We start from the raw sequence: 27,841 nt of genomic DNA on the forward strand, positions 1-27,841 counted from the left end.
GCCAACGGCGAATGGTGGAAGCTCTGGAAGCGACAGACATCGGCCCACGGCTCCGAACGGCAGTTTACGGCAAATTATTTATATTTAGGATTTTTTCTCTCAAAATTTAAGTTGATCTTCCACTAGTTCAAGTTTTTCTGTATTCAAAAAAAATTGCCCGTGACCCTTTTGAAATCAGCCGTAGCCTAGCGAACCTGCACCAATTAGGTCTGCATTTTCGACCTACTTCTCCTCCCCTGTTCCTCCAAGCGAGAGCTCAGCAGACACCCAACAGATGGCGCGCGCGTCGCTAGCAGAAGAAAGAAGACCCGCATCGATCAATGACTTCACACTGGCCGTGGTTTCTCGTCACAAATTCCGTAACCAAAGTCCATTCTCCGAATTCCCTACCGAGTGGCAAGCTTCTCCTCGAGCACATCAAACCCAACGACACTTGGTGGCGGGACGAGGACGCACGGGAAGCAATTTCTGCGCCGCGCGGAGGGTGTTATTATCATCGCCGAGGTGGGATCTAGGGGGCGAGGGCCAGATATGCCCCCAGTCTAGCAGCCGACGCGAGCGCGGCGGCGGGGCGGTACGGCGGGGCGGTACGGCGGGGCGGTACGGCGGGGCTCGGCCGGGCCGGACTTTGAAGGAAGTGACAGTAGGCTGCGGGGCTTTGCTGGGGACGGGCGGGCGCGCGAGGCAGGGCACAGCATGGCGCCCGTTGATGGCAGTCAATTCTGAACAGCCGGAGGCGGGAACGCCGACCGCGGAGGTACTTCCCTCGCCCCCCTAGCACCATGGCGTCCTCTGGGCCTGGCGGCAAGGTGGACGAGAAGAGCTACATCCTGGAGGGACAAGTAAGTCGCCTTGTTCAACAGGTTGGGTTTCGCATGCTATATCTGCTTTGCATGGCGTTTGCTGCTGGATCGTTGCAGCCCTGTCAGGGCTCGTCTTCGCAGAGCTGTGCGTCGAGGCGTTTCAGACATCCAGCTTCGATGAAAAGTCGTGTCCTTCGGGCCCCATATGGTCTTTCTGCGGGGAAAGGCGAGGAAGGGGGGACGCCGATGTACTAGTCTAGCGATTCAAGCTACTATAACTTTCCCGCCACTTTATCGAATTGTGCGGCCTTCCACGAGCCCAGTTGACTCAGCCAAGTGTCATGTGTCCTCGGACGTCTCATCAAATATTGTGCGTCCCGTTGTCAATTCAGACAGACTAGCGGTAGCGGTATTCTCTGAGGCGATCAAAGCCCTATCCCTCCAGGAGCAGCGTCGACCATTGCCTACACGACGGCCCGGCACTGTTTGCCTATCGTAGTGGGGCCTCTGCCCCGCCCGGCCCCGCCCCCTCCAGCACGCCTCTCTAGGTGTTGCCTTGCTGCCTCGCGCCCCATGCATAAGAACCAGCTGCCGGCTCTGTCTAGTCTCTAGCCTCGCCGCACGTCGCGGTTACGTAACGCGCCGGAACATTTTGTTGTTCAGGACTCCCATCCCATTCGCACCGCATCTATTCCAGATAAATCCAGTTTGCGCTGGTATGGCTCGGAGTGGACGAATCCCCTCCCCTCCTACTCTCTCCTTCTGGCATGAATGGCAGATGCCGCTACGGCGCGGGAAACAGTTTGAGGAACCCAGCCAGCACGCTCGCGATTCGCTCGCGATACAAGGAGACAGCGCGGGTCTAATGGCTTGGCCAACAGGAATTTTCGTCTCTTTACTCAGCTCTCGCTGTTCGCTATCTGCTGGAGCGCTCCCCCCCCCCCCCCTTTCCGGTGCGCCGCTCCAGACTCCGTCAACCGGCGCCGCCCCTCCCGAGGCAAACGTCACCGCTCCAGCTGGAACTCCGGAACGGCGTTCCAGCTTCCAGCGCTTCCAGGTCCCAGCGGCCGGCCCCACAGGCCTCGTGGGCTGGATGCGTCGCTCTGTCTCTGTCTCTGTCGCGCCCCCTGACGGGGAGACCCCTGACGGAGCGCCCCCGTCCCGTGAGTGCGAGAGAGACAACAAGGGGCGGCTCGGCCGCTCGGCCTGCTGGCGGCGCCTTCGCCATTATCGCCGAGAGTGAGAGAGAGAGAGAGAGAGAGAGCAGGGTGACAGGTACAGTATCGGGCACTGGACACCCGGGCAGGGCCGGTCTGGCCAGCCGATAGTCGGTGAGCGGCACTCTGTTACTCTGTTGGCCTGGGTTCGGTGTGGCTGGTGCGCTGCTGCCGAACTAAGCGGGACGCGTTTCAATTTTCCAATTAGCGATCAAAAGCCATCCCGTGTCGTGCGCGCCGTGAGCTGCGAGCCCGTGAATTCAACAGCTGTGCGCTGCACACGTTGATGGCTTCCCCGCGGGCGCTTCCCCCGGAGTTCATTTGTCTGAGTGGGGGGGGGCGGGGCGGGGCGGGGCGGACATGTCCCCAGGGATCATCCCCCGCAATATGCGTACACAGCTGCCGACTCTGCGAACTACCCCCACGCGGCACGGCGCGGCATGGCGTGGCACGGCGCAGCAGCGCACCGAGTCCCGACTCTTCCACAGGTCCGTGAGGCCAGGCCGGTGAAGCTTCTGCCGCCCCCCGCCGCCCCGCCGCCCCGCCGCCCCGCAGCCTCGTCCAGCGGCTTCCCTCTTCCCGCCCCTTCACCGCCCCTTCCCGCCCCCGCCGCCGGCCGAGACGCTACCTCGCCGCGCCACGCCCCGCGCCGCCCCCGTGCCGCTCGCCTCTCCACTCCGCGGCCCCGGCGCGGTGCGCGGTGCTGGGTGCTGCGTGCTGCGGGCCTATCCCGGCACCCCGGCCGACGCAGCGACTCCCACGCTCAGCGCGCTAGCGCGCTCAGCCCGCACCCCGGTTGCCCGGGCAACGGCTGCGGTGTGGATCGAGAGGGGCGCCATGCCTGGCCATGCCTGGCCATGCCCCCGGCGGGGGGCGCAGGGGGCGCAGGGGCGGCGGGACCCTTTGCCCTTCCGCCGTGCCTGTCATGGCCGGGCTGCCGGGCTGCCGGGCTGGCCGTGGTGACCCCCTTCTGGGCCTCCACGGTGCCGGGCTAGTGCCGGGCTGAGGCCGCCCGGATGCTGGAGCACCCAATCACCGCCCTAATTGCAGCCGCACCTCGCGCCGCCACCACCCTCCCAGCACTGTGAGAGGCCTCTCTCTCGCACTCATGGGGCGCTCCGTACCAGTGCGAGAGAGATAGACCGACGGCCGCTCTGTGCGGAGGCACTGCCAGCACGGAGACAGGGGCCGTAGGTCGGGGCGGTTGCTTTGCCTGCCGACTGATTACTCGGCACAGCGCTCCCTCTCACCTGGACGGAACGCTGCACGAGTGCGAGAGAGACAGAGCGACGACGGCGTTGGGGCACCTTGTCTGCGGTCTTGGTGGCGGTGCGGGGGATCGGGTTTCGCGTGGTTTGGCGCGAGTGCGCCGCAGCGCGCACGTGCAGGATGGAGGATGCCTGAGGATGCTGCAGCAGGCAAGCAGCTCGCCGAAGTAAGCGGGATCAAGTGGGAGGGAGAGACGCCGCGTTAGTACAGCCTGCAGCCATGCTGCAGCCCGGCTGGCTGGAGCCGAAGCTCGAGCCAAAGCCAAGGCCTCGGCGCTCGGCGGCGCGGGGAATCGTTGGCGCGGTTTGGGCGTTTGGGGCTGGCGATGCGAAGCGTGCGGAGCGCGAAGGGGTGAGTCGGACGCAATATGCCAAGAATTCTCATAAGCGCGGCCCTCGTCCATGTCCTGGCCGTCCTGGCGGGAGAGGGGTGGGCGCCAGCGAGCCAGCCAGCACAGCCAGCGCAGCCAGCGCAGCTAGCGTGCTTCCAGGCGGCGTCGCGACGCCCCACGTCAACAAGTGGGGGAGGGAGAAGGAGGGGAAGGGAGGGGGTTCGGTCGCGGCGCGGTGCGTCGTCGGCCGATGCAGGTGGAGGCTCTGGGCTTTGGGCCGCAAACGCGTGTTGATAAGGGCCGCAGTTCCCGGCGCCCTGTGCGCCACATTGTGGTCGAACCGGATCAATGCAGGCGCGAAGGGCTCGAGGGAAAGAGGGGGGGGGGGAGGGCTGTAACAATCGCACAACGCGCTGCCTGGATCCTTGTTGCTCCACTGGTTGCGTGGGTGGAGCGGAGCAGGGTGGAGCCGTTTCGGGGTTCGCGACGCGAGCCGAGTGACTGGCTGGAGGGGTTCATGACCACAACCACACGCCACACACGGATGCGTTTTCTGCTTCGGGCCTTCGGGGCCGACGACCCTCGTCGCTTGCTCGCTTGCACTCCCCTTGCCCTGCTTGAAACCTGTCCCCGCAGTGCCCGCACAAGGCACAGGCCGCAGGGACTGCAGGGCTTCCCCCGGGGCCGGCCCCTGTGCCCCGTCCTGTCCCGGGCATGGCATGGAACGGAACCATGATGGAACACGGAGCCTCGTTCTGGCTCTGACTTGCCCTGCAGGGCAACTAGCAGGGCAACCGCCCCCACCCCGTCCCGTTGTCCTGTGCGCACGCGCTGCGCACGCGCCGTGACCTTGAATCCGCCGGGCACGGCACGTCACGCCACGCCACGCCACGCCAGTCCCGGGACCCATCCCTTTCTCGTGCAATGCGCTGTGCGTGTGTTTGGAAACGCCTCGCTCGAGGTGCCCTTGTCGCCCTTGGCAGTAACCCAGACTGCCCAGACAACCTAGACAACCCAGACCCAGAATCAGTATCACCGACAAACCCAGGGCCCGCCAGCCTGACCCAAGGCCCAGGGGTGAACGGATCGAGCGCTTATCTCAGTCGCAGTCTCGGTTACACCGTGGGCATCGGCTTTGACACGCCTGAGCCTTTTCGCGGCCTTTCTGGCCCCTGACCTCCGTCTACTTTGCGAGCCTCTCTTGGCGAGCCTCTCTAGGCGTGCCTCTCCAGACGCACTCCTTGGGCGCGCGTCTCTAGCGTCTCTAGGTGTGCTGCTGCGTCCGCTGCTCGGCCCACCATAAGCGCCGCGAATGGCAGCCAATGGCAGCCCGCCACGGTCCGGCGCACCAAGTGTTGCCTACCGCGACGGCGCTCGTGGAGGCTCTGGCCCCGCGCTCCCTGGCCTGGCATCTCGGCGCAGGTTCTCACGTTTGGCTCCGTCTGTTGCAGAGAGGCAGTATCGCGTCGGATGAGTCTCCGAATTCCTTGCTGGAGGCAGACACCAAGCAGCTCGTCCCGTCCGTAAGTATATGGCATGAATGTCAAAGACAGAAAAAGTAGACTGTTGATATATATATTGGGAATGTTACCATTGAACCGTCCTGAAGCTCAAACAGTATTTTCCCCCTCTTTTTCAGGCCTCAGATGATGAATTGGCACGGAGTGGTCTCTTGTCTGCCAGCTTCAACTACATCAACTCCATCATTGGCAGTGGCGTCATTGGTAATGACTGACATGTTTTCCAATAGGTACTTTTTTACTTCCTCATTTTGTGTATTTGACGTGTATGGTTTTCTGTTTCTTAGGCATACCCTATGCACTGCATCAGGCTGGGTTTGGTCTGGGTCTACTCTTACTGGTGCTTGTGGCCATCGTGACAGACTATTCCCTGGTGCTGATGGTCCGCAGTGGGCACATTAGTGGAGCTTATTCATATCAGGGCCTCACTGAAGCAGCTTTTGGAAGGGCAGGTTTCATTCTCCTATCATTCCTGCAGTTTGTCTATCCATTTATAGGTATGTATCATCATGATATCATTGTCTATTTGTTTTTTAAAGTATGTTTGGCTTATTTTGATGTGTCTTTATTTCTATTTCAGCTATGGTAAGCTACAATGTGGTTGTTGGGGACACAGTAACAAAAGTTTTCATGCGGATCTTCCATCTGGAAAGCACGTCGATCATGGCTCAGCGTTGGCTAGTCATTGGCTTGGCCACAATTTTTGTCACGATTCCCTTATGCTTGTATCGTGACATTGTTCGACTGGCCAAGATTTCATTTCTATCGCTCTTTTTTGTTTGTCTCATTTTGGTCACAATATTCTATCGATTAGTAACGTTGAAAAATGTTGTGTAAGTATGTTTAAATTTGTATCCAAATTTTCTTTCTTAAAAAATATTTAATAATGTGATTTATTTCTCTGTTTTACAGACCTTCTACTCCTGATGCATTCCAGTTTGCTAATTGGGACATAATCCCTGCAATAGGGATAATGTCGTTTGGTAAGTAAAACATTATTGTGTGTGGGTTATATTAAAGATTTTCTTGTGATTTATCTTTATTTTCAATTTAGCTTTCATGTGCCATCACAACACATTTTTGATTTATGGTTCTATTGAAAATGCTTCCCAGAAGAAGTGGGACAGAGTAACTCATGCCTCCATTTTTGCATCATTCATTGTTTCTGCGATGTTTGGGATTGCTGGGTATGCTACATTCACCGGCTTCTCTCAAGGTACTTATGGTTCTTTTAATTTCTGAGACAAGACTTTTTAAATAACATGCCAGTCATACCAATGCATTTATTTTTTCAGGGGATTTGCTTGAAAATTACTGCTGGGATGATGATGTGATGAATGTCTCTCGACTTATGTTCAGTGGTACAATTCTGTTGACATACCCTATAGAGTGCTTGGTTACTCGGGAGGTGGTCATTAACACATTTTTCCCAAGAGACAAAGACTTGGGTGATGATCGAGCTGCTTGGTATCGACATGTGGCCATTACATTGGCTATTGTCACAATCACCTACTTCTTATCAATGTCAACAGATTGTCTAGGAGTTGTACTCGAGTTGAATGTAAGCACTTACCTATTATATTGCTCATTATAAAGATCACATTTATTGTTCTAAAATTTGCATTTTATTTTTCTAGGGAGTTCTAGCTGCAGTGCCACTAGCATTTGTTCTCCCTGCTATATGCTATTTAAAATTAGAGCAGGGATCAATTTTCTCTCGACAAAAGCTGCCTGCTGTTGGCCTAGCTCTCTTCGGGATTGTTGTTGCTGGAGTTGGGTTGGCTCTCTTGATCATGAACTTTACTGATCTAGATACCTGCCGACATGGGAAAGGTCTTGATTATTGTTTCAATTCCACAGTCCCTACATAGACAGCAGTACAAAATATGGCCTCAATATGAATTTGTGTTTATTCTTTAATTCTATTACTACTTTATTAGTCATTACTCATCAAATTTTCAAAAGTAATTTAAAAATTTGAGGATTCTTGATTCTTGTTACCTTGAATTGCAATCATATCTTTTCTGTTTTTCTTTGAATGACGAGCTATTGTTGGGTGAGCAGAACTAGTCGTTTCAACTTAAACTACTGTGTACCTTGGAGGTGGTAGTGTACCATATTTATTCTTATTGTTAAATGAATAAAAAGTGCAGTGTTGTGCCTTCTGCAAGAGCAAGTCTTTCTTGGCAGTGGGCTACAGGAGGGAGTTATAAATGCCTACAGAAAATTCAGAAGATTTGTGAAACATTTACATTGATGCTTTGTAATTGTATTATTTATTATGTGAGCTACTAATAGATATGTTTTATGTTATTTGTGATATTTTTTATTTATGAAAACAATGGTATACTGTGTATGCTTTTGAGAAAGCTTTTTAAGCAGTTTCATTTTTGGTGCTTATTTGATTTGTTCCAGTTCTTGAAAACTTTTGTGTGATCTAAGGGACTGCCTGAAATATTGCATTTCAGAAAGACAACCCTGTCCTAGCAAGATAAAGTTAATGAAATAAAGTTGTTGGATTTTCTCTGGCTGAGTGCCATTGATGAGCCATCTTTTGGACAAAGTTAGAAGCTTTACTTATGTGCCATAATATCTTCAAAGTTCTAGGCTTTTATTTTGGATTTTATTCTCCTCTTCTTTGACTGCATTTTCTCATCTTTTTCTAGAGACAAACTGTCAACTTTTGAAGTCATCTCAGTGTAAAAAATTGTGAGGGATGCCAAACTTAATCGGTGATTTTAATTTCCAATCCGTCGACAAGATATTCCCTCATAATTGACGCACATAGGCAAGGATTAAGTCCTCTTTATCAGTGCTTACCAAAAAGATTTGAGTAAAACTGTGATATGTTGCCTAGTGTATGCAATATTAATTTTACCATGTGCAGTGACTGCAATCATCTGTGCCGAATTCCCTTTTTCAGGTGTGCTTATTTTGAATTTTTTTCATGTAACAAATTTATGCCTTGTGGCAGCCTTCTATCTAAATTTCATGTTTGCACTATGCACACAAGTGAAATTTTAACTCTGTAGACTTGTTTAGAATTGAAATAAATTAAAAACTTCCAAAATCACATTTGGAGCCTCTGTTATTTTCCTATGATTATTTCTTCCGATTGCTACCCAAATAAATTTCAACTTTAGCAATTGTCACTAAACGTGTTTTTTTTTTGGTACAACCAATAAATGGCTTTAAATTCTGGCGCGTCGGAGACGACGACGCGCAGAAATTTGTCATATCCCGACTGCCAATAACGTTATTGTTGTTGTTCATGCTGTTGTTGTTGATGTCCATCCCACCACATGTACACAATTTACCTTGGGTTTGATCCAATACTTTGCACTTATCCAGGGATTATCATTGAATTGTAGCCGGTCAAGAAGGTAATTCAAAAGACGCTGTGACTAACACATAGCTTCCTTAACTTGTCCTTTCTTCCAAACTCTCTCAGAATCTCTTTAACACGGAACCTAACCTCGTTCTTGTCATTTGTATCCTCTCAAAGTCTTTCAAGATTCGTTCAAGAAATTTTAAGTTTATATTTTTATCTACAGCTTCAACGATGGGTGACATGGCGAAAGATGGACGATTCTCGCACATTGCGAGTGATCCCAGGTTCAAAACAATTCCTCGTTCTCAGCGGCAAGTTAAAATTGACAAGCGTTTCCAAGGAATGTTCAAAGATGAACGTTTTAAAATGAATTATACTGTAGACAAAAGAGGAAAACCCATCTCCCGTACTTCAAATGAAGACCTAGAACGTTATTATGCACTATCATCTAGTGAATCTGAAGAGGAGGAAGACAACGACAAAGATAGTGATGACAAAGATCATCCATCCATTTTGCCCCAATTAAAGTAAGTAAATCCATTTATTACTGTTCTTTCTCACATACTATCTCTTGTAATAGTCTCATCAATCTATTTTAGAAAGCTTGCCTCCACGTCCAAGAAATCTGAAGAACTGGAGACTGGTAGTTCAGATGTTGAAAGTGCATCCGGTAGTGAGGCAGAAAGTGAACCTGATGCCTCGGAAGATGACCGCAAACTTGAGGATGCGACTGAAAATCTTAGTGACAAAATCAAATCAAAACTGCATGATATGTCAGTGGATTATGCAAGAGGAGAAGGAGCAATTCTTTCTGACAGCTCCTCAGATGAGGAAAGTAGTGACGAAGGTAACACTTTTCAAAATATAAATTTAATGAAATCATGTAATGACCGCTAAATAACATGAAGTACTTTTGAGAATCCTTTTCTTTTCTAATTAATAGACCAGGATGCAACTGTTGAACATGGTTGGGGCGAGCTAGATCGAGATGCTGAAAGAGCAGATGACATAACACACCGTCTCGCCGTCTGTAATATGGATTGGGACCGGATTAGAGCAGTAGATCTAATGGTTCTTTTAAATTCATTCACTCCTCCTGGGGGCCTCATTCGTTCCGTCACAGTTAGTATATTACCTCATGAACCTTGTTTTCTTGATTTTTAAAACAATATCAAACATAAATCATAATTTTAATTTATTTGTGTTAGATATACCCATCAGATTTTGGATTGAAAAGAATGAAGCTGGATGAAGAGGAAGGCCCTACTGAACTCATTGAAAATAGCTCCAGGAAAAAGAATAAGGATGGTTTTAATTTAAGTCAAGATGATGAGCCGAAAGATGATGGTGCTAGTGATGACGATGACGATGATGGTAGTAGTGAGGAAACAAGACCAGAAGATGAGGTAAGTTTCTGGACAATCTTCAATACTTCCCTATGAAATCAAAATTTAATTTTGTGTTGTTAATTTTAACAGAATGAAGAAGGTAGTAGTTACCACATGGAAAAGCTAAGACAATATCAACTAAACAGATTAAAATACTTCTATGCTATTGTAGAATGTGACTCTCCAAACACCGCAAACCACATTTACACAGAATGTGATGGTATGGAATATGAAAGTAGTGCCACTCGGTTAGATCTGAGATTTGTACCAGATGATACCACATTTGAACACGTAAATATATTGCCTTTTTATCTTTAGACAAATGTTAAGTGACTCCGGGATTTGATGCGAATCGATCTGTTTTTCTTTCAGGCAGCAAAGGAATCTTGCTCTGGGATGCCTGATGCTGGAAAGTACAGGCCTCGTTATTTCACCACTACAGCTCTGCACCAAGCTAAAGTGGATTTGACCTGGGATGAAACAGATCCCTCGCGTACGGAAATAACAGAACGTGTTATGTCGGGCGATAATGTAGATGATATTGATTTGCGCACATACTTAGCATCCTCTAGTGGAGAGGAGGAGGAGGTTTCAGAAAAAGTTAACTCTAAGAAGAAGAAGAAGAAGAATGGTAATTGTGATTAGCTTTATTACTGTTCCTTACCATACCTTGTATTTTTTTCATTGAGCTGATTGACTGTTTCATTTTCTAGAAAAGCTTAATAGCAATGGTACAAAACTAGTGGGAGAAAAGTCAGACAATGACCAAACTGACAGCGAAAATGAGGACAATGATGATCCTATTGCTAAATACCGTGCACTGCTGAGTGGAATAGAGGAGGAAGAAAATGAAAAGAATAACAAGGGTGTGCATATGGAAATTTCATGGGGTCTAGGCCTAAAACAAAAGACTGATGAAGCAATAAAAAAGAAAATGTTGAAATCAGAGGAGCGAACACCTTTCCAGGAGATGATGGACAAGCGTAAACAGAAGCGCCTTGAAAAGAAAAAGCTGAAAGAACAGAAAAAGGTCAGACACAAATTATTTTCCTTGCTTTGTATATAAGAGCTTTGGTTCTTGGCTGTGAATGTTTTTGTACTTCCAGGCACAGATATCTGAACAAAGTGCCAATGAAAATGAGGATGGTACATATTCAGATGATGATATTCCATCAGACATAGACATGAATGATCCATACTTTGCTGAAGAGTTCAAAGATCAAAAGAAACAATCAAAGAAAAAGAAAGGAAAGCTCCGTGAAGATGCTGGTGAAACAGAAGAAGACTTGAAAAACAAGGTATTTACTTTCCTAGGGAGGCTTTTAGTTTTCCAATGGCAAGACTTATGCTATGTTCTTTTCCCATCCAGGCGGAACTTGAATTATTACTTCTTGACAAGGAGGATCGGAAGCATTTCAATTTTAAGAAAATCCAAGAGGAAGAAAGTGGTAACCTTAGCAAAAGAAAAATGAAAGCTAGACGGAAGAAAGGAAAAGATCTTGAAAAAGAATCCCAAGATGATTTCAAGGTGTGTATATGAATAGTGTTAAGAATTTAATGAGTTTTATTTCATGTCCTTGCACTTATATTTGACCTTGCGCTCTTAGGTCAACGTTGATGATGATCGCTTTTCTGCATTATACTCTTCTCATCATTACAACATTGACCCAACACACCCGAATTTCCGAAAGGGTCAAGGGATGGAGGCACTTATTTCTGCCAAACAAAAGAGACTAGTTGAATCTAGTCAGGAGGTACAGAATAATAGTTTATATGACGTTAAGAATAATTTTGTTTTGCTCAGTTTCCTAACTCCATGGTTTACTCCCTTTGCAGAGTTTTTCAGATAGCAATCAAAAGCCCCCTCCTCCTAAAAAAGCTAAACGAGATGCAGAACTTTCCCGTCTTGTCAAATCTGTTAAGAACAAGGCACAAAACTTGGCCAAATGATTAATTAGGGATCTCAGGACATGGTGAGCAATTCTTGCTAGAGGAATGTCAGGTGGGTCTGATTGGAATGGAGCTGATCAACATTAAACTGTGTGTTACATTAAAGCAAGGTAAAATTGTACAGAAGACACCTTTCCTCCTCCTACTAAATCAAGGTACAAACTTGTTTACAAAAAAAGAAACTACCTGATATTTGTATTTCATTTGCAATACACAGATGTGGTACAAACTTCACAATCATAAGATTAGGACTTGACTTGTTAAACAATTCTGAAGTACTGGTAAGTTGTACAATGAAACGACCCTAGGTGGAGTGATTACTGTAAGTTTCACTGAAAGGCTACATAATGGGTTAACTGAATATAGATGGAACAGCATGGATTTTGTTTGAAATCAAAGGTCCCAGATACCTTAAAACTAAGCATTACACCAACTAGTATATTCAGAGACCCCAGTGCTGTAACTTTGTGCCTGTCAAAATACCAATTATTGTACTTAAACATAACAAATATTGTACAGGATAACCCGGTTCTGGCATTGACTTTGTATGCCACACCATTGTCATGAAATGCTAAAATTAGGCAGCACTGTACATTGAACTAGTTTGAGATTGACCAAGAAATCAATTCTAGAGTTGTGGAGGGATGAACTGATCCATTATCCGCAAACATGAGGACAATCATAATTTATTTCCCCTTTTTCATCCCCTACATTAAAATGCAGATGAATGGATAAGAAAAAGAATTAATAAATGCTCTTGAAAATCTGTCAGCAAGATTTCACTTCATTCTTATTTTACTAAACTCATGCTTATACTTAACAGACAATAGATATTTCAACACTGTCAACACCACATGATAGCCAAGAATTTGAGGTCAGATAAGAACACACAGAAAGCAAATTCTAAACTGGTCCAAAGAAGTTTTAATTTTTAGTTGCACGTTAAAAGTTCATCTTTGGTTTCAGATATTCATGGGAGAGAACAAATAATAGATAAAATTGATTAGACAAATCACATAATCTTTTTTTCAACAAAGGTCATTAATAATAATTCACATAAGCAACACTAACTTTCATTTCAACCAGAGTTTCAGACGAAAAGCATCAACCCCATTTAGGTAATACCTGAATAGACGCTTGTCCCGCACAAAGCCAAGATTTTCATACAAGCGTAGAGCTGGAGAGTTAGTTATTTCAGACTCTAGTACAACCTGCAACATTTGTTTATGCATAAAATCTTGTCAAAGTTAAAAATTCAAACCCCATTAAATATGGTAGTTTGCTTTGTAATTACCTCATCAGCGTTAAGAGCCACCATCGCACCAATCGCTTTGAGAACCAAATTGGATCCTGAAACAAAAATTGTTGGAGACTTAGACACAGATCTGTGCTAATTCCTGAATTCAGACTGTTCAGCAGACATACCAATTCCCTTATTTCGATGGTTGCCATCTACAGCTAGCATAGCAATGTAGCCTCTTTTGGCAGATTTGCGATTTAGATCGAGCTTACAAACAATGGCTCCTACACATTCTGTTCCAATCATAGCCTAAAATCAAAGGAACATTCAAGTTAGAGAAAATCGTGAACACTAATGGGATTTTATTTTTAATCCAAACTGGAATCATTCGGTTTGAAAAAATTAGATCGACAGCACTTTGAATGGACAGCATAGCATACTCACCAAAAAGCAGAGCTTGGGCCAGTTGTAAATAAAGTATCGGTAAGTGTATATTGAATATGGCTCTGACAAATCCTTGTTCATAATACGCATGATGTCTGGCATTTGCAGCTCTGATTCATAAGACACATACACTATTGCATCTGTTTCTTTGAGGATCCCAACAGCAGATTTGCTACTTGCAATCGCCTCAAGCTCTTCACTAGATGTACCATTGTGCTCCGAAGAAGCACTGGTGCACTCACAAGGACTAGGGCTTTCACTGTACGATTTAGCATCGCTGTGGTTACTAATGCATTTCATTGTTTTGTTTTCTTGGCTGATCCCATTCGTCAACCCATTCATACAATGTTCACTGTCCAGGTTAACCTTAACCTCCAAAGCATCCGCTAATTCTTTTGCAACACACGAGTCAACGCATCCCGATGATTCGGATTCGGGGCATCGACAATTGGACTCCGCAGTCTTGCTATTTCGTAAAACATCATCGCAAGTCTTCGGACATTTGGCCTCTCTTGTTTTCGAATGCGGTAGACTCTGAGAAGCAGAAGCAGCAGCTCCTGAAGAGACTGCTTCAGTCAGTACTCCGACACCGTCCATGGTCTGACAATTTTACAATATCACACTGAAAGAAAGAAATGAAAAGAGTAAAACCGTCATTCCTTACTGTTGTTCTAGTAAAATACACTCGAAATTTAATGAACTAAACATGGATTTTTTTCTTGGTTGCACTCACCAAGTAGCTGCCTCCATTGTATCAAAAGTTTCAAAAATACCTCACAGACGGTGATCACCCAATGATCACAGAATTGTTACAATTCACAAAAGAAATGGCATCATTCATTCTTAATCAGCTTGGAGTTACTGATAAATAAACTAGTAAATAAACTTAGAATTTGTGGTTTTGGGACACCCTCATCAAAACATCTGAAAGTAGTTCCTTCTGCTTCTGCTTGCTTATCTGGAAGGCAGTGTGAAGTGTTGTTGTTTGTTTATGATTGTGTTGTTGCGACAGGACAGATGTGTCATGGAGACATGTGTCTAGAGAGATATTTTACTGGATTTTAACAGAAACTTTAGCAGATAAGTTGTCAGCATGTCAGAAAGCAAAGAAATTGTTGTAGCAAAATCTAAAGGCGAAAGGAAAGTTTTCAGAGCGCCCGTTAGGTCTGTCAACAAAATACCTGATGATATCCTGAATGACTCGAAACTTAACCTGGCCATTAGCGCGTTGCCTCAAAACTACAATTTTGAAGTCCACAAAACTGTGTGGAGAATTAAACAGCTCGGCAGTAAACGAGTTGCCCTACAAATGCCTGAAGGGTTATTAATGTTTGCAACTACAATATGTGATATCATTGAATCCTTCACTGATGCAGACACCGTTATAATGGGTGATGTTACTTATGGAGCGTGCTGCATAGATGATTTTACCGCTAGAGCGTTGGGAGTTGATCTGCTCGTTCACTATGGCCATAGCTGCCTTATTCCGATTGATCAAACAGGAGGAATCAAAATGTTGTATATTTTTGTCGATATAAAAATCGATGTACTTCATTTCCTTGAAACAGTAAAGACAAATTTTGATGTTTCCAAGCGATTGGGCATTGTCAGCACCATACAGTTTGCTTCCACACTTCATGCAGCTGCTGGGAAGTTAAGGGAGACTGGGTATAATGTCACTGTGCCACAGTCCAAGCCACTATCCCCCGGAGAAATTTTGGGTTGCACGTCACCAAAGATGACTGACATTGATGCTATAATTTACCTCGGAGATGGTAGATTTCACCTTGAATCAGCAATGATTGCTAATCCCACCCTGAAGGCTTTCAGGTGCGTTGCCACCCTTACTGCTCTCATATTCTTTTGAATTGGGCCTTCCATTATTAATAAAACATCTGCTAATGTCGTTACTGCTTTCTTTTAAGGTATGATCCCTATGAAAAGAAATTTACTGAAGAATTTTATGACCATTTGGAAATGAGAAAATATAGAAGTCAAGCCATTCATCTTGCCAGCAATCAGTCTCGCTTTGGACTAATTTTGGGAACTCTAGGAAGACAGGGGAGCAACCTTGTTCTACAAAACATTCAGGTTGGTTTTAAATGGTTTCTCAATTTATTTTCTTTGTATTAAGAATTTTAAGATGGAAAGAAATGTTATTTGTGCATTATTGTTTGCAGAAAAACCTTGAGAACTCAAGCAGGGAGAGTATCATTGTTCTACTTTCTGAAATATTTCCCGATAAGTTAAAAATGCTTCCAACAATTGGAGCATGGGTTCAAGTCGCTTGTCCCCGACTTTCAATTGACTGGGGAATGGCCTTTTCTAAGCCACTGCTTACTCCTTATGAGTGTGCTGTCGCACTTGGTATTTCTAATGCTGAATGGCGGAATGAAGATTCTAAAGAGACTAATTATCCAATGGATTTCTATGCTTCAGACAGTCTTGGACCTTGGACTCCTAATCACAAACCATGCTGTGATGCTAAAGGTGATAAATGTGAAAAGTGAAGAACATAGGAGTTGTCCAGAGTCCTCTGAAGCCTGTCTGTAATTTAACTCCCTTTCTTGTGAAATATTCTGATTTCGCAAAACTGTTTTGTTTTTAGATACCAGGTTGAAAAATGATTAAAACAATGTTAAAGTTTGTTTAAATTGTTTTAATTTTTAGGTACAAAAGAAGCATTGGCTTTTGTTTTCCAATCCTTACAAATGACAGAGACTGAAGAGCATGACAAAGTCTTTTAAATACAAGCGCTTAGTTAATTGATTAAAATAATCAAACTTACTGAAGCGTCAACTTACAATTAAGATACAAAATACGCGTGTGAATGATAATAAAAAAAACTATTAACTTCCACAAAGAGCAACATCACAGATGCAAGGCAAGAAAAGTGCAAAGCTGTACCTTATAAGAGTCCTAGTGCACAATGCTTTTAATTGTGTGTGTTGTGGACTTAAGGTTGTGGAATGTCATCAAATTATTAGCCTTTCCATATTTTTTTCAACATAACACTGTGCACATCTTAAACCTATGTGCAGAGAAAAATAGTTTGACAAACACAAAAATACCCAGTAAATAATATACATCTAAACTGACTAGCAACGATATGTCAATAAGACTAATGGCTTGATATTGACAGATGGAGGGATGAAAAGGAGATTTTAAGAATAGACTACAAATTTGAATCACAAATATTAACAAAAAAAAGGTGTATCTCACAAAAACACCAAGAGTTTTCGACAATTGTGTGGTTGCCCCTCCTTTAACTTGTCAAGGGCCATTTGCATTGGGGAAAGCTTGTACTCCCATGTCTTACCTATAAATCAAGGCATGCAATCATATATGACTTTCAGTAATACGGCAGTGTTGTAAATATTATCTTGTCCTTGACATCAGTACGTGTAGGGTTCTACCAAAGACTCATCAGCAAGCAGCAAGCCCTCAGTAAGCGTACTTTTGTCCACATATCATACAATAAATACTAGGGGTGAGTATCTAAAATGCAAATATAAAAGACCAACACAAATCTCGAGTCATATCATTTCCTCTTTCCCGCTTTTAGACATAATCAATTCACATCAACAATCACAGTTAAATATTAAGTCTTACAATTTTGCTACTACTTTTTCTAAGGCAAGAACAAAGAGGCAGAACATTTGTATAACATAAATAGTGCTGACAATACACTACTTTTTTTTTTAGTGGAATGATTCTTGTTAGAGAGACGCAAATAAATAGATAAAATAAATAAATAAATAAAAATGACAATAGATAAAAAACAAAGAAAACCCAGAGGTTGAATCATTTTCCTACAAGTGAGTGACAGCTTCATATAACTTTGGAAGTTCAGCCTCCAACCGTACTACTCTTACTTTGGACACAAGTATTAAGCGGCCAGAGCCCGGAGGTTTGCCGTCATCATCAGTTTCATAAGTGGTTAAGTATGAGACCAGCTCCTTGGAACCATCTCCATCAAGATCAGCAATGATCACTGGAAAATATAGAATTAAATTATCAAATGAACAAACTGTACAATATGTATTTACTCTAACAGTGGTGCTGATCAATTTTACAACTTACATGATTGCTCCTGGTAGAAGAGGCTTGGCTGACATCCCACATTTGAACACAATTGCTTGATCTCACTTTCACTTGCATTTACCAGATGCATGTCTGTGTCATTGAATGTTATGAGCACTATGCGCTCCTTTAGGCAGTACGCACTATAAGTATCTTTTGGATGATGGGTTATTGTGATAGTGCTTGTATTCCTACTTAGACTTTTGGTGGTGGTATTTATACCAGAGCTACCTATACGAGATTCTCTGGATTCAATGTATTCTGTTGGGGGCTTTTTGTCGAGGTTACCATCATGCCAGTGGTCATTCGGCTGCAAAATACTTCCCCATTCCTTGTCCTTAGTCATACGCTTGACTCTTTTTCTGAAGAAAAAAAAAAAATACAAAGTTAAGGCAGTGTAAAAAACAGTCATATAAGAAACTAAGAAAATGTTCCATACTGTTGAGAGTCCCAAATTGGAGATTTTTCACAGCTTGTCCAGTGCCAAAATTTCACAGCAAAACCAGTCACAGTGCCCAACAAAGGTTCTGAGTCGGCTGTATCAGGCTTTTTATTGGCATTGAAACTCATCGTTTGAGAATTAAACAGCAATATTGCAGGACGTAAGGCGTACATTTTAGCACCTCCATCACTCCAAATGGAACTATTAAGGCTCTTCTGTAATAAACAATCCAAAATTAGGTACATTTCTAGTTCCTTAATTTGTTACTGTTAATTCATTTACTTTAAACCAACCCCTTCATCAAAAACTCGAGCTGTAGCTTTGCAGTCTTCAGGACACTGGCCTTGGTTCTGTATTGTTAACTTCTTCCCATGGACTGAGTAAGTAGTTGGTTTGTTGTTAAAAGATTGGGGTTCTCTATTGCCAATGAGGTCAGGAGGACCATAATTTTGAGAAAACACATGCTGCTTTATGGGTACACCACCCTTTGTGTGCTTACTGAAGTCAACTGGAGCAGATTTATTGGTGACACTTTTGTAGAGTAAATTGAGCTCAGTCAGTTTAGCTGACTCTGAAATTAAAAAGAGGGAAATATATCACTGCCAAAATCAAAACCAAAGACGATTTCTCTAAAAATATCATATTACATGTACTACATATTTATCAATTTACCTTTTCCTCTGTAGTCCACACATGTGTATGATATAAACCAATCTTTATCCACATCAACAGTTAATTTGTAGATTGTTTGACAGGTATCATCAACAAATGCTCTACCAATCAACTTTCCAGTCTTTCCTGAGACAATAGCTATGCGATTATGAGATGTTTTAGTGGAAATTGATGGGGTTTTGTCTGAAGATGAGTTTGTGATGCGTTTCAACATTCGACAGGCAATAGCGAGGTCAAATATATTATCTTGATCCACATCAGGAAGTATGAGAGGGAACTCCATGTCAGAGGGAACATAATCAGTTTCTTTCTCAGCATGGAGAAACCAAATGGTAGTGGCTGTAATGGGACAAAGTAAATTAGCAGTCATAGAAAGAACTCTAAAACAATCTTACCAAAGTTAAAATTCTGTCAAAAACTACTTACAGGTTACAGGATTGAAAGCATACATTAAATCATTTGATCCAATCAATAGGCAGTCTGTTTTTCCATCTCCATCCAAATCAATTAGGGAGCAGTCCATGTCCCTAGGGACTGAATGTAAAGTCTTATACCTAGAATACAAGAGGATTAATGCTACCTTGCCTTTCCCAAGCTTAATTCTGGGCCCTGTTAAAACATACCATAATACATCTCCAGTAGAGCCCTTCAAAGCAACAAGGCCTCCTCCACTTGCAGGAATTGGGACCCACTCCGGAGTGGGTTCTTCCTTCTTGATGGCAAAACGAATGGGATTTGTGAAGACTGTAGTTTCCTGTTCTTTATCATTGTCTGGGAAATTTATTTCACCCCGGACCATGAACAACAGATTATTGTGCTGTTCATTATTACTTGGAACAACACTAATTCCCCCAATCAATTCTGTGGCGAAAAGGTGTTACACTTGCATCAATAAAAAGCAGACATAAAATGACTACTAGACAAACAATCATTCATTAAGCTTACCTAATCGATGTAAAGTTTTTTCCCAAGAACTCCCACCTTGCTTATCGTATTGCATTATTGGGCAAGTTGACCAATTGCAGGGAAGTACCCACAAAAATGCAACAATTACAAATATACAAAGGCATAGAGACATGACAAATGCAACCTGACGCATCAATGACATAGGATGCTTGTTTCCCACCAACATTTGCAAATTGCCGTGTCTTACTTCACCCTCTTTTTTACCAGATGACCCGCCCAATGCACCCATGACCATTGTTTCCTCTTCAATCCCTGTTCCTGTGGCGCCAGTTCCATGGGAATAATTGTAGTTTATATTGCTGAATCCATTGATGTGAACCTCATGACTCTCCACTGGACCTCCCTCATGGTTTAGGGGTTGATAGTCTTTCATTGTGGTGTTACCTTTGAATAATAATCAGAGAGAGAACAAAACGATGAGCAATTAATAAGACATGGCAAGTAATGTATGGAATAGAGGACTCACTAGCTTCTTCTGTTTTCACGATTGCCTTTTTTGGAGTGCCCAGCTTCCTATAAAAAATAAGATTTTCATGTTGACTTATTTCGTCTTCTGATGTCTCTATGTCACTAGTGGACTGAGGTAGACGAGAATACACAGTCCCCAAACCTCCACTGCTAACGGACATCTAACATGCAGTAATATCTACCTGGAACAAAAAGAGCAACACTGAAAAATTGAGACAAAAAATGTAATTTTATTCATAGTTTTAGTAAAACTCTTCACTTTAACACAAATTGTGCTCAGGACTCTGGCTGAAACTTCTACACAATTTGAGATACTAAAACTGCAATAGATCAAATTTTTGAAGAGATCAAATGATAGATGAATCGGTGGTGAACTTACAGAGTACTAAGGGCAAATCTGCACTAAACTGACACTGGTAAGCCGACTCAAAAGAGCCTGAAATTCAGCAAATAATCACAAAATGGCGGTGTGTTGTGTTTTTTCGTCTGTTAGCAGAAGCAGAAGCGCAAGCAGACGCCAGCCCAGAGTGGCGGCAGCACACGGGAGATATAGAAGTCATGATTACCGCCAGGGAGCGCTAGTATCGCCTCGCGTGTGGCTTCGGGCAGGCTTCAGCAGTAGCAGAAGAAGTGGGTGGAGTGTTGTGTCAGAAGCCAAGCCTTCAGTCAGGGGAGCTTTAAAGGCCTCTGTTCGTGTTGTCTCTCTAAACATTTTTATTGTTTTCAAAATTTGAATTGTAAGTGTCGAATAAGATCATCATATGTTCAAACATTGACGAACAGATCATGATATGTAGCTGACAGAGAACATAACCTGCGTTGGAAAGATAAACATTGAGGCCAGCTCATTCCTTCACATCATTTGTCTGCAGTATTTAAGCCTCTTTTGTGTTAGAAATGAATACCTCAGAAAACTCCAAAGACTCTCCATCACCTTGTGAAGAAATGGTTGGTTCATTTGAGACTGAGGCAAATGACAGTGCTGATGAGTCAGATGACTCAGAGGAATCGGAGCCTAAATTGAAATATGTCAGAATGAAAAACTCTCTCGTAAATATTTTCAACAAATATGAAGCTAAATGCATGGCTGTCCATCCTAAATTTGTATGCCTTGGTAATAATTGGGGTATGATCCATATGCTTGATCATCAAGGCAATACAGTACTCCAAGAACTACGCTTGCATTCCACTGACGTCAACCAAATTAGCATTGACAGAAATGGAGATTTCATTGCAAGCTGCTCTGATGATGGCAGAGTGTATATTCAAGGCCTTTATTCATCTGATAACAATCAGGCCCTCAAGAAAGAAAATTGTAAAGTGAAATCAGTAGCAATTGACCCAAACTACTATAAGCCTGGATCTGGTCGTAGATTTATCACTGGTATGTATGTCTACTACAAGGAATGTCTTCACTACATGTTGACACGCGTTATTGCAATGTGCATCTCTTGTTCCTGCAGGTGATGAGCAATTAGTGCTGTACGAGAAAACTTTCCTTGTGAAACTGAAATCAACAGTACTATGCAAAGCGCAAGGAACAGTTCACAACATCAAATGGGAAGGTCAGTTTGTTGCCTGGGCAGATAATTTGGGTGTGTGGGTGTTTGATATAGAAGCCAGAAGATCCTTGGGACTCATCAGATGGCCAAGAAACCCTGAGTAAGGAAAAAAAAGTCAGAGCACTAACTGGCGACGTTCAAGTAATTAGGTTTCAAATTTGTTTATTCTTATTGTACTCTGCAGGGCCCTCCCAGAAAACTATCGGTGTAATATCTGCTGGAAAGATAGCTCAACTTTTCTTGTGGGATGGGTTGACAGTGTTCGTGTTTGTCACATAAGAAAGAGAACGCCACAAGAAATTGCTGCTGACAGAGACAAACCTGAGTTTATTGTGGACTTGGGTATGCAAAGATGTCATTAATCTGTACAATTTTAATTATTTTTTGTTATTTTGTATGATTTTGGAATGTTTGGTTTCAGTTTCATCCTTTGAGACTGACTTTTACATATCAGGCATTGGTCCCCTAGATGACACCCTGGTCATCTTAGGATATGCTAAAGAGCCAGATGAGGATCACAATGCTCAACGTCCTGTAATGTATGTTCTTGAACCACAACCAACTGGTTTTGTTGAGTTGCGCTATGACTCTTTATCACTGCGAGGCTACCAACATCTAACATGCAATGATTACCACCTAGGTATGTTCTGTATGCTCTGTATGTTTTTATTTATCACTGTGAATCACCGTAGCTTTTATACTTTGGTGTATTGACTTAATTCTCATCGCCCAAACTTGAGTAAATATACATAATGTGGCTGTTGTTTTGTATAAAAAAAATTTTTTCTTCTAGAATGCTTGATTGAAGAAAATAATTTCTTCATAGTCAGTCCTAAAGATGTTGTTGTTGCTACCCCATATGATGCAGATGATCGAATTCAATGGCTGATGGAACATTGGTATGTGATCTTTTTGAACTGAAACAGATGATTACATTTATTTTTGTATATCCTAAAATATTTTATTCCTCTGAACCCCTTAGCAAATATGAAACTGCTATGGAAGCTGTTGCTCAAACTGAGAATAGACAGACTCGCCGGTATACACTTTTGCAAGTTGGACAAGGTTACCTGAAATACCTTTTAGATAATAAAGAGTTTGAAAAGGCTGGACAGTTATGCCCAAAGATCTTGGGTAGGTCCTGTTAATTAATGCATTTTTCTTTTTTTCTTTTCATATGTTCTAAGGTAAAAATTATGTTGTTTTCATGTCCTTAGGCACAGAAAAGCGATTGTGGGAAGAGGAGGTTTTTAAATTTGCACGAATTCATCAGCTGCGAGCTGTGAGTCCATACTTACCACGAGGTGATGACCGTCTTAGTTCTACTATCTATGAAATGGTCTTGTATGAATTTCTGAAACTTGATGCAAAGGTGTGCCAAATATTTTCCTACTCAATGAATTGCTGTATGGAATACTTCTATCACAGGAATTGAAAATGTTGACTTTATTCCAGGGATTTTTAAATGTTCTCAAAGAGTGGTCACCAGATTTATATAATGTAAAAGCTGTGACAGCTGCATTATGTGAACATTGTATACAAAATGAGGCTGATCAAGTGCTCTTGGAAGCACTTGCTATCCTCTATAGCCACGATCAACAATACGACAAAGCCCTGGCTGTGTTTTTGAAGTATGTCTCATTGCTTTAAAACCAATTTTTCCAGCTCCTCTACCTGTCTAGTGCTGTTTACTATTGTATTTTTATTGAAACATTTTACATTGTTGTAGACTTAGAAATAGTGACTTGTTTGATTTAATACGCAAGCACAAACTCTATGCTGTCATTCATGATATGATTGAAGACCTAGTTAAATTGGATGAGGAGCAAGCTATAGCACTCTTTCTTGAAAAAGATGAACCAACTGATAAGAGAAAGTACCTGCATGCTTCGGATGTGAATAAGCAAGGTCCCAAAAAGTATCTTGTATCTCCTGATGTAGTTGTCGCCAAGTTAGAGAAAAGTCCAAGATATCAATATTTGGTAAGGGTGCTTTCTAATTTTACAGTGTATGTTTTACATATTTTTTTCCATTGTTACTCAAATGAATGCTCAACTATCATTTTAGTATTTAGATGCTTTGGATACGAGGGATGCTAAAGGAGCTGGTCAGAAATATCATGGTCTGCTTGTGAAGTTATATGCTGACTATGCCAAAAAGAAATTGCTCCCTTTGCTTCGTCGGTCAGGCCACTATCCTATTCAGGAAGCTCTCAACATTTGCAAGGAGCGCAATTATTATGATGAAACTGTTTACCTCTTAGGTAAGGACTTAATTATTTCACTTAAACTATGTTCCTTGCAGCTTCTTCCTTATATTAGAAATACCTCATGGTTTATGACTTTTCTCAGGACGTATCGGCAACTTTAAAGAAGCTCTCAATCTGATCATGAAACAACTGGGAGACATTGAGCAAGCCATCAATTTCTGCAAAGAGCACCATGACATGGAATTGTGGGAAGATCTCATCAATCACTCCCTTTCTAGAGCAGGTGGATAAAAATAATTCATGGCTTCTACAAATTCTTTGATTAAGGTAGCTTTTAACACATGTGAACCCAATTCTGTGGCAGATTTCATCACATTCCTTCTCCAGCGCATAGGAACCTATGTTGATCCTCGTATTCTAGTCCAAAGGATAGATTGTGGTATGGAGATTCCTGGTTTGAAGAATTCTCTTGTCAAGCTCATGAGAGACTACAGCCTACAGGTTCATATTTGCTCTTCAATTATTTTGAATTATATATGAAGTAAATAATGAGTCAGTTAACAGTGAAATTTTCTAGGTTTCAGTTCAGGAAGGGTGCAAAAAAATTCTATCCTCTGATTACTTTAATTTGCATAACAGACTAGTGACAATGCAGCAACGGGGAATCCTAGTTGATGGTAAGCATTCTACTTTTAAAAATAATATTTATGCTGCAGTTATTGTCTACTGTTGTTTACACATTCTTAAAATTCTGTGCATTTGTCTAGATGACCAACTCTGTGGTAAATGTTCTCGTCCTATTATTGTCAAAGGTGAGCTGATGCTGTGTTCATCATTTAATGTCATCAACTCATTCAAACACATTAAAAAATTTGTCATTGTTCTTATTTACAGATTCAAATCGAGCCTGTAATGTTGTTGTCTTCTTTTGTAAGCATTCTTTTCATGAAGAATGTGCTTCGGTAAGTCCAATTTACCTTCATATGTTAAATTCCTCCCATAATATTATGTTAGAGACGTTTGCTTGTTTTATTAACAAATTCTCCCATAACTTTTGAAGGAATACTGCATCATTTGTAATGCACAGAAAGCTCCAACAGTGCATTGAAAAAAGAAAAGTACACCAGCGCTTTGTGATGATTGTGATGATCTGATAAGAAGAGTTATAAAAACTATACTTGTATTACTTGATCTACTGTATTTTATAAATCTCTATCCAATTTACCAATAAATATTGTAAACAGTATACAAGTTTATTTTTTCTGTATTCTTTGATGCTCCTTGCGAATTTTAGCATCAGCTATAGGCAACACTGCGGCTGACTAAAAAGTGAAGCCAAGGGTCTTTTTCTGCCCTCGCTCTTTGCAAAGTTCTGTACCTCTCTCTAGTCTCGTTCTTTCGGATCGACAGCTAGCTACGCCGCGAGGACACGAAGAGTACGCGGCAAGATTCATCGTTGTGTCATCCTGCTTCCCGGTTGCCCTCGCGCTGCGCTGCGTGGTGTGCCCAGCAGAGCGATTCTGGACCGTGCTGTGGTCGCTCTCTCTCTCTCTCCCACACTTATAGGTGTGAGAGAGGCAAAGCGCTGTTCGGGTGTCCCGCGGAGCCCGGCCTGCCTCTTGGACAAACAGGGTCCTTTGTGTGGTCGCCCTCGCCTCGCCGATCCCGGCCTCGCCCCGCGCTGCAGACTAGTTCCGCTGGAGGCCCTCTCTCTCTCCTCTCTCTCTCTCTCTCTCTCTCTCTCTCTCTCTCTCTCTCTCTCTCTCTCTCTCTCTCTCTCTCCTTCTCACTCATGGAACGCTCCGCATAGGTGCGAGAAAGATAGACCGACGGGGCAGGGAATCGCTCTCTGCAGGGGCACCCCGAAAGGAACAGGACCCCCGTGGTGCTCCAGGCCGGCGACCGGAATTGCTCGCCGTCCAGCCGCCGCGGGCGCGGGCAGGTTTTATCGGGGCGACTCGACCGGACTGGAAAAAGGACCAAGTACAAGAAGGGAAGGCCGCGATGCGAGGCTGCGGCCGGGCACTAGCAGTGCAGCGGACAGTGCAGCCCGCCGTCCTCGGCCGCACTCGCCCCCAGCCGCCCCGCGCGTCGTGCGCCCCGCCGCGCCCCGCGCCGTGGAACAGCTGATGTTCGGGAGGGGGGCCCGGCGGCCTGGCCCGGCCTCGGCCAGCACGGCGATCAGCAGGGAGGGAGAGACGCCGTGCGCCTCACCACGCGGACGTGCGTCGTGCGTGCCCGGGCACCGTCGGGCCGGGCCGGGCCGGGCCGGGCACCCTCCCCTCTCTGTCTACAACCCCAACGCCCGCCGCGCCCCGCCCCACCCGCTCACGCACAGCATCCCGCACCCTCCCTCGGCGTGTATTGATCTCTCCCGTCTCGCTCGCTCTGCCGCGCTCTGCCGGCACGCGGGGCCTAGGGTCTCGCCACGTCTCCGTCACTCTGCCGTGCTAGTGCTGCCTGGCTGCGTCTAGCTGCGTCGCCGTGTATCCGTCTGCTCCTCGCTCTCTGTCTCTCTCACCTTCCCCCCATCCTTGCTTCATCTCCCCCTCTCCATCCCGTGCCTTTCTGCATGGATTGAAACTTTGATTATTTTCACCTAATTGCTCCGGCGGCCGCCCCCCCCACCCCGCCCCGCCCCGCCATTCTAAAGAGCGGCGCTCTTTTTCCCGAAATCCGCTGAATCGCGCCAGAGAATGCGCTGGAAACGCATTTCACCGATTGCAGAACGGGTGGGGCTGCGCTCTCTCTCTCTCTCTCTCTCTCTCTCTCTCTCTCTCTCTCTCTCTCTCTCTCTCTCTCTCTCTCTCTTCTATCGTAGGGCGCGAGAGAGACAGAGTGGGATGAGACTGCTGGCCGCGCTGGAAGTCGCCGTGCTGTACGCTGTACCGTGTTACCGCGACCCCTCCCCTCCCCTCGCCTCGCACCGGCAAAGTGCTTCCCTGACGTGTGACGTCTCGCACCTCGCCGGGGCTAGCCTAGGCTAGCCGGGGCAGGGCAAGCAGGCCGCCACGACGCCACACTCTCCGCCCCATTCTTCACAATATAAACTCGCTTTTATCATTCTCAGCCTTTGTCACCGCCCGGACGAGGCGTAGCGGCGTGGCGGCGGGGTGGCGGGGCGAGGCGGGGCGAGGCGGGGCGCCCCTCCACGGCCTTCAGCAGACGAGCCGGTTCGAGGCGGGTGGCCGGGCGGCCCCGCCACCACCTAACCCGTCGCAGCAATTTACATCTCCTCGCTCAATCGGGGGCCTCCTGCCAACAGCAACCCCCCCAGCCCCAGGCCGCCTCTCCCCGCCATCACCACCAACTCTCGAAAACTCCTCTTGCCCTCACCTTCCAATCCAGCTGGTTTGCTGTGTGTTTCCCAGCCCCTAACCTCTCAAATCCCCTCCCCTCCCCGCCCCCGGCCACAACAGCCACCAAACACCCCTTGCACCCGCCCGCCCCCTGCACAAAGGGACCCTGTCAGTTTAAGGCGCCGCTCCCGTGGCTCAAAGGGGCGCGGGGGGCGCGGCACTCCCGGCCCGGCCGCCCCGACCCCGGCCATGCCCAGCCCCAGCGTCCCAGCCCTGGATACTTGAGTTGCCGCCAAAGGTAAAGGAGATGCAAAGTGATGACGGGGGCCAGGGGCAGGGCGGGGGCAGGGCGGGCCGAGGCAGGCAAGCGCCCTGCCCAACACCTGTGCGTCGTGCCTTGGGCGCGCCGCCGTGCGCCGTGTGCATCGCACCGCGCCAGCCGAGCCAAACGGGCGGGGCTGGGCAGGGCGCCCGGCATGGCAGGCCGCCCGCACCGCAAGCGTGCATGGCGGGCCGGTATCGGCGGCGTGCAGGGGCTCCACCCTGGGCCGCCCCGCCCTGGGCCGCCCGGCGCGCCGCTGCAGCCCGCCACTGTTGTGGTGCCGACGGCCGCCCCGCCCCGCCCCTTCGGCTCCTCCGGGCCTGAG

At 45.3% G+C, this 27,841-nt stretch overlaps 6 protein-coding genes across 8 annotated transcripts; 4 read left to right on the plus strand and 2 right to left on the minus strand.

The window, feature by feature from the left end:
* The first annotated feature begins 629 nt into the window (after positions 1–629).
* Positions 630–8,215, plus strand: LOC117644362 (putative sodium-coupled neutral amino acid transporter 11). The gene is made up of 9 exons (XM_034383744.1): positions 630–842; positions 5,072–5,143; positions 5,260–5,344; positions 5,428–5,637; positions 5,721–5,973; positions 6,053–6,123; positions 6,195–6,356; positions 6,436–6,701; positions 6,778–8,215. Exons 1-9 carry the CDS (start codon positions 783–785, stop codon positions 7,009–7,011), a joined length of 1,413 nt encoding a protein of 470 aa, XP_034239635.1. The 5' UTR covers positions 630–782; the 3' UTR covers positions 7,012–8,215.
* Positions 8,216–8,389: 174 nt separating this feature from the next.
* Positions 8,390–12,485, plus strand: LOC117644349 (ESF1 homolog). Of its 2 annotated transcripts, XR_004587661.1 has the most exons (13): positions 8,390–8,523; positions 8,695–8,998; positions 9,071–9,318; positions 9,415–9,593; positions 9,680–9,877; positions 9,950–10,150; positions 10,232–10,490; positions 10,573–10,889; positions 10,966–11,157; positions 11,229–11,387; positions 11,467–11,613; positions 11,696–11,919; positions 12,027–12,485. XR_004587661.1 is itself a non-coding variant. In XM_034383729.1 (12 exons), exons 2-12 carry the CDS (start codon positions 8,703–8,705, stop codon positions 11,807–11,809), a joined length of 2,310 nt encoding a protein of 769 aa, XP_034239620.1. In that variant the 5' UTR covers positions 8,390–8,523; positions 8,695–8,702; the 3' UTR covers positions 11,810–11,952. The 2 variants fall into 2 exon arrangements, 1 of the variants encoding a protein (XP_034239620.1); XM_034383729.1 differs by lacking the exon at positions 12,027–12,485 and having other exon boundaries at positions 11,696–11,952.
* On the minus strand, positions 12,480–14,432 carry LOC117644373 (N-alpha-acetyltransferase 30-like). The gene is made up of 5 exons (XM_034383773.1): positions 14,227–14,432; positions 13,494–14,115; positions 13,235–13,358; positions 13,104–13,159; positions 12,480–13,020 (listed from the first exon to the last, which is right to left on the minus strand). Exons 2-5 carry the CDS (start codon positions 14,088–14,090, stop codon positions 12,883–12,885), a joined length of 915 nt encoding a protein of 304 aa, XP_034239664.1. The 5' UTR covers positions 14,091–14,115; positions 14,227–14,432; the 3' UTR covers positions 12,480–12,882.
* A 37-nt stretch (positions 14,433–14,469) lies between these two features.
* On the plus strand, positions 14,470–16,147 carry LOC117644367 (2-(3-amino-3-carboxypropyl)histidine synthase subunit 1). The gene is made up of 3 exons (XM_034383759.1): positions 14,470–15,323; positions 15,419–15,584; positions 15,674–16,147. The coding sequence occupies exons 1-3, from the start codon at positions 14,587–14,589 to the stop codon at positions 16,001–16,003; spliced, it is 1,233 nt and encodes a 410-aa protein (XP_034239650.1). The 5' UTR covers positions 14,470–14,586; the 3' UTR covers positions 16,004–16,147.
* Positions 16,148–17,022: 875 nt separating this feature from the next.
* LOC117644339 lies at positions 17,023–20,655 on the minus strand. 2 transcript variants are annotated; one of them, XM_034383707.1, is made up of 10 exons: positions 20,504–20,655; positions 20,123–20,306; positions 19,636–20,040; positions 19,314–19,551; positions 19,117–19,244; positions 18,691–19,029; positions 18,312–18,589; positions 18,016–18,233; positions 17,577–17,938; positions 17,023–17,487 (listed from the first exon to the last, which is right to left on the minus strand). In XM_034383707.1, the coding sequence occupies exons 2-10, from the start codon at positions 20,283–20,285 to the stop codon at positions 17,306–17,308; spliced, it is 2,313 nt and encodes a 770-aa protein (XP_034239598.1). In that variant the 5' UTR covers positions 20,286–20,306; positions 20,504–20,655; the 3' UTR covers positions 17,023–17,305. The 2 variants fall into 2 exon arrangements, with proteins under 2 accessions (XP_034239598.1, XP_034239608.1); XM_034383717.1 differs by having other exon boundaries at positions 20,123–20,302; positions 20,504–20,640.
* A 76-nt stretch (positions 20,656–20,731) lies between these two features.
* LOC117644332 (vacuolar protein sorting-associated protein 41 homolog) lies at positions 20,732–25,141 on the plus strand. Its single transcript, XM_034383693.1, has 16 exons — positions 20,732–21,508; positions 21,588–21,786; positions 21,871–22,028; positions 22,108–22,326; positions 22,480–22,585; positions 22,669–22,820; positions 22,904–23,058; positions 23,142–23,317; positions 23,416–23,668; positions 23,754–23,949; positions 24,038–24,178; positions 24,260–24,396; positions 24,473–24,572; positions 24,663–24,707; positions 24,790–24,857; positions 24,956–25,141. Exons 1-16 carry the CDS (start codon positions 21,022–21,024, stop codon positions 25,001–25,003), a joined length of 2,640 nt encoding a protein of 879 aa, XP_034239584.1. The 5' UTR covers positions 20,732–21,021; the 3' UTR covers positions 25,004–25,141.
* Positions 25,142–27,841: the final 2,700 nt, after the last annotated feature.

Source organism: Thrips palmi, unplaced genomic scaffold (assembly GCF_012932325.1).
Source record: "Thrips palmi isolate BJ-2018 unplaced genomic scaffold, TpBJ-2018v1 HiC_scaffold_1, whole genome shotgun sequence".
Classification (NCBI taxonomy): Eukaryota; Metazoa; Arthropoda; class Insecta; order Thysanoptera; family Thripidae; genus Thrips; species Thrips palmi.

Excerpts from the sequence above, each read along its gene's own strand:
- LOC117644349 (XM_034383729.1), top strand. The coding sequence starts at position 8,703 with ATGGGTGACATGGCGAAAGATGGACGATTCTCGCACATTGCGAGTGAT. Across the intron at positions 11,158-11,228 it reads AAGAAGACTTGAAAAACAAG|GCGGAACTTGAATTATTACT; the intron begins GTATTTACTTTC and ends TTTCCCATCCAG. Across the intron at positions 11,614-11,695 it reads TAGTTGAATCTAGTCAGGAG|AGTTTTTCAGATAGCAATCA; the intron begins GTACAGAATAAT and ends CTCCCTTTGCAG.
- LOC117644339 (XM_034383707.1), bottom strand. The coding sequence starts at position 20,285 with ATGTCCGTTAGCAGTGGAGGTTTGGGGACTGTGTATTCTCGTCTACCT. Across the intron at positions 19,552-19,635 it reads AAAAACTTTACATCGATTAG|AATTGATTGGGGGAATTAGT; the intron begins GTAAGCTTAATG and ends TTTTCGCCACAG. Across the intron at positions 17,939-18,015 it reads CCAATTTGGGACTCTCAACA|AAAAAGAGTCAAGCGTATGA; the intron begins GTATGGAACATT and ends TTTTTTCTTCAG.
- LOC117644367 (XM_034383759.1), top strand. The coding sequence starts at position 14,587 with ATGTCAGAAAGCAAAGAAATTGTTGTAGCAAAATCTAAAGGCGAAAGG. Across the intron at positions 15,324-15,418 it reads CCCACCCTGAAGGCTTTCAG|GTATGATCCCTATGAAAAGA; the intron begins GTGCGTTGCCAC and ends CTTTCTTTTAAG. Across the intron at positions 15,585-15,673 it reads TTGTTCTACAAAACATTCAG|AAAAACCTTGAGAACTCAAG; the intron begins GTTGGTTTTAAA and ends TATTGTTTGCAG.
- LOC117644373 (XM_034383773.1), bottom strand. The coding sequence starts at position 14,090 with ATGGACGGTGTCGGAGTACTGACTGAAGCAGTCTCTTCAGGAGCTGCT. Across the intron at positions 13,359-13,493 it reads GGCCCAAGCTCTGCTTTTTG|GCTATGATTGGAACAGAATG; the intron begins GTGAGTATGCTA and ends CTTTGATTTTAG. Across the intron at positions 13,021-13,103 it reads TGGCTCTTAACGCTGATGAG|GTTGTACTAGAGTCTGAAAT; the intron begins GTAATTACAAAG and ends CAAATGTTGCAG.
- LOC117644362 (XM_034383744.1), top strand. The coding sequence starts at position 783 with ATGGCGTCCTCTGGGCCTGGCGGCAAGGTGGACGAGAAGAGCTACATC. Across the intron at positions 5,144-5,259 it reads CCAAGCAGCTCGTCCCGTCC|GCCTCAGATGATGAATTGGC; the intron begins GTAAGTATATGG and ends CCTCTTTTTCAG. Across the intron at positions 6,124-6,194 it reads AATAGGGATAATGTCGTTTG|CTTTCATGTGCCATCACAAC; the intron begins GTAAGTAAAACA and ends TTTTCAATTTAG.
- LOC117644332 (XM_034383693.1), top strand. The coding sequence starts at position 21,022 with ATGAATACCTCAGAAAACTCCAAAGACTCTCCATCACCTTGTGAAGAA. Across the intron at positions 21,787-21,870 it reads AGATGGCCAAGAAACCCTGA|GGCCCTCCCAGAAAACTATC; the intron begins GTAAGGAAAAAA and ends TGTACTCTGCAG. Across the intron at positions 24,573-24,662 it reads ACGGGGAATCCTAGTTGATG|ATGACCAACTCTGTGGTAAA; the intron begins GTAAGCATTCTA and ends GCATTTGTCTAG.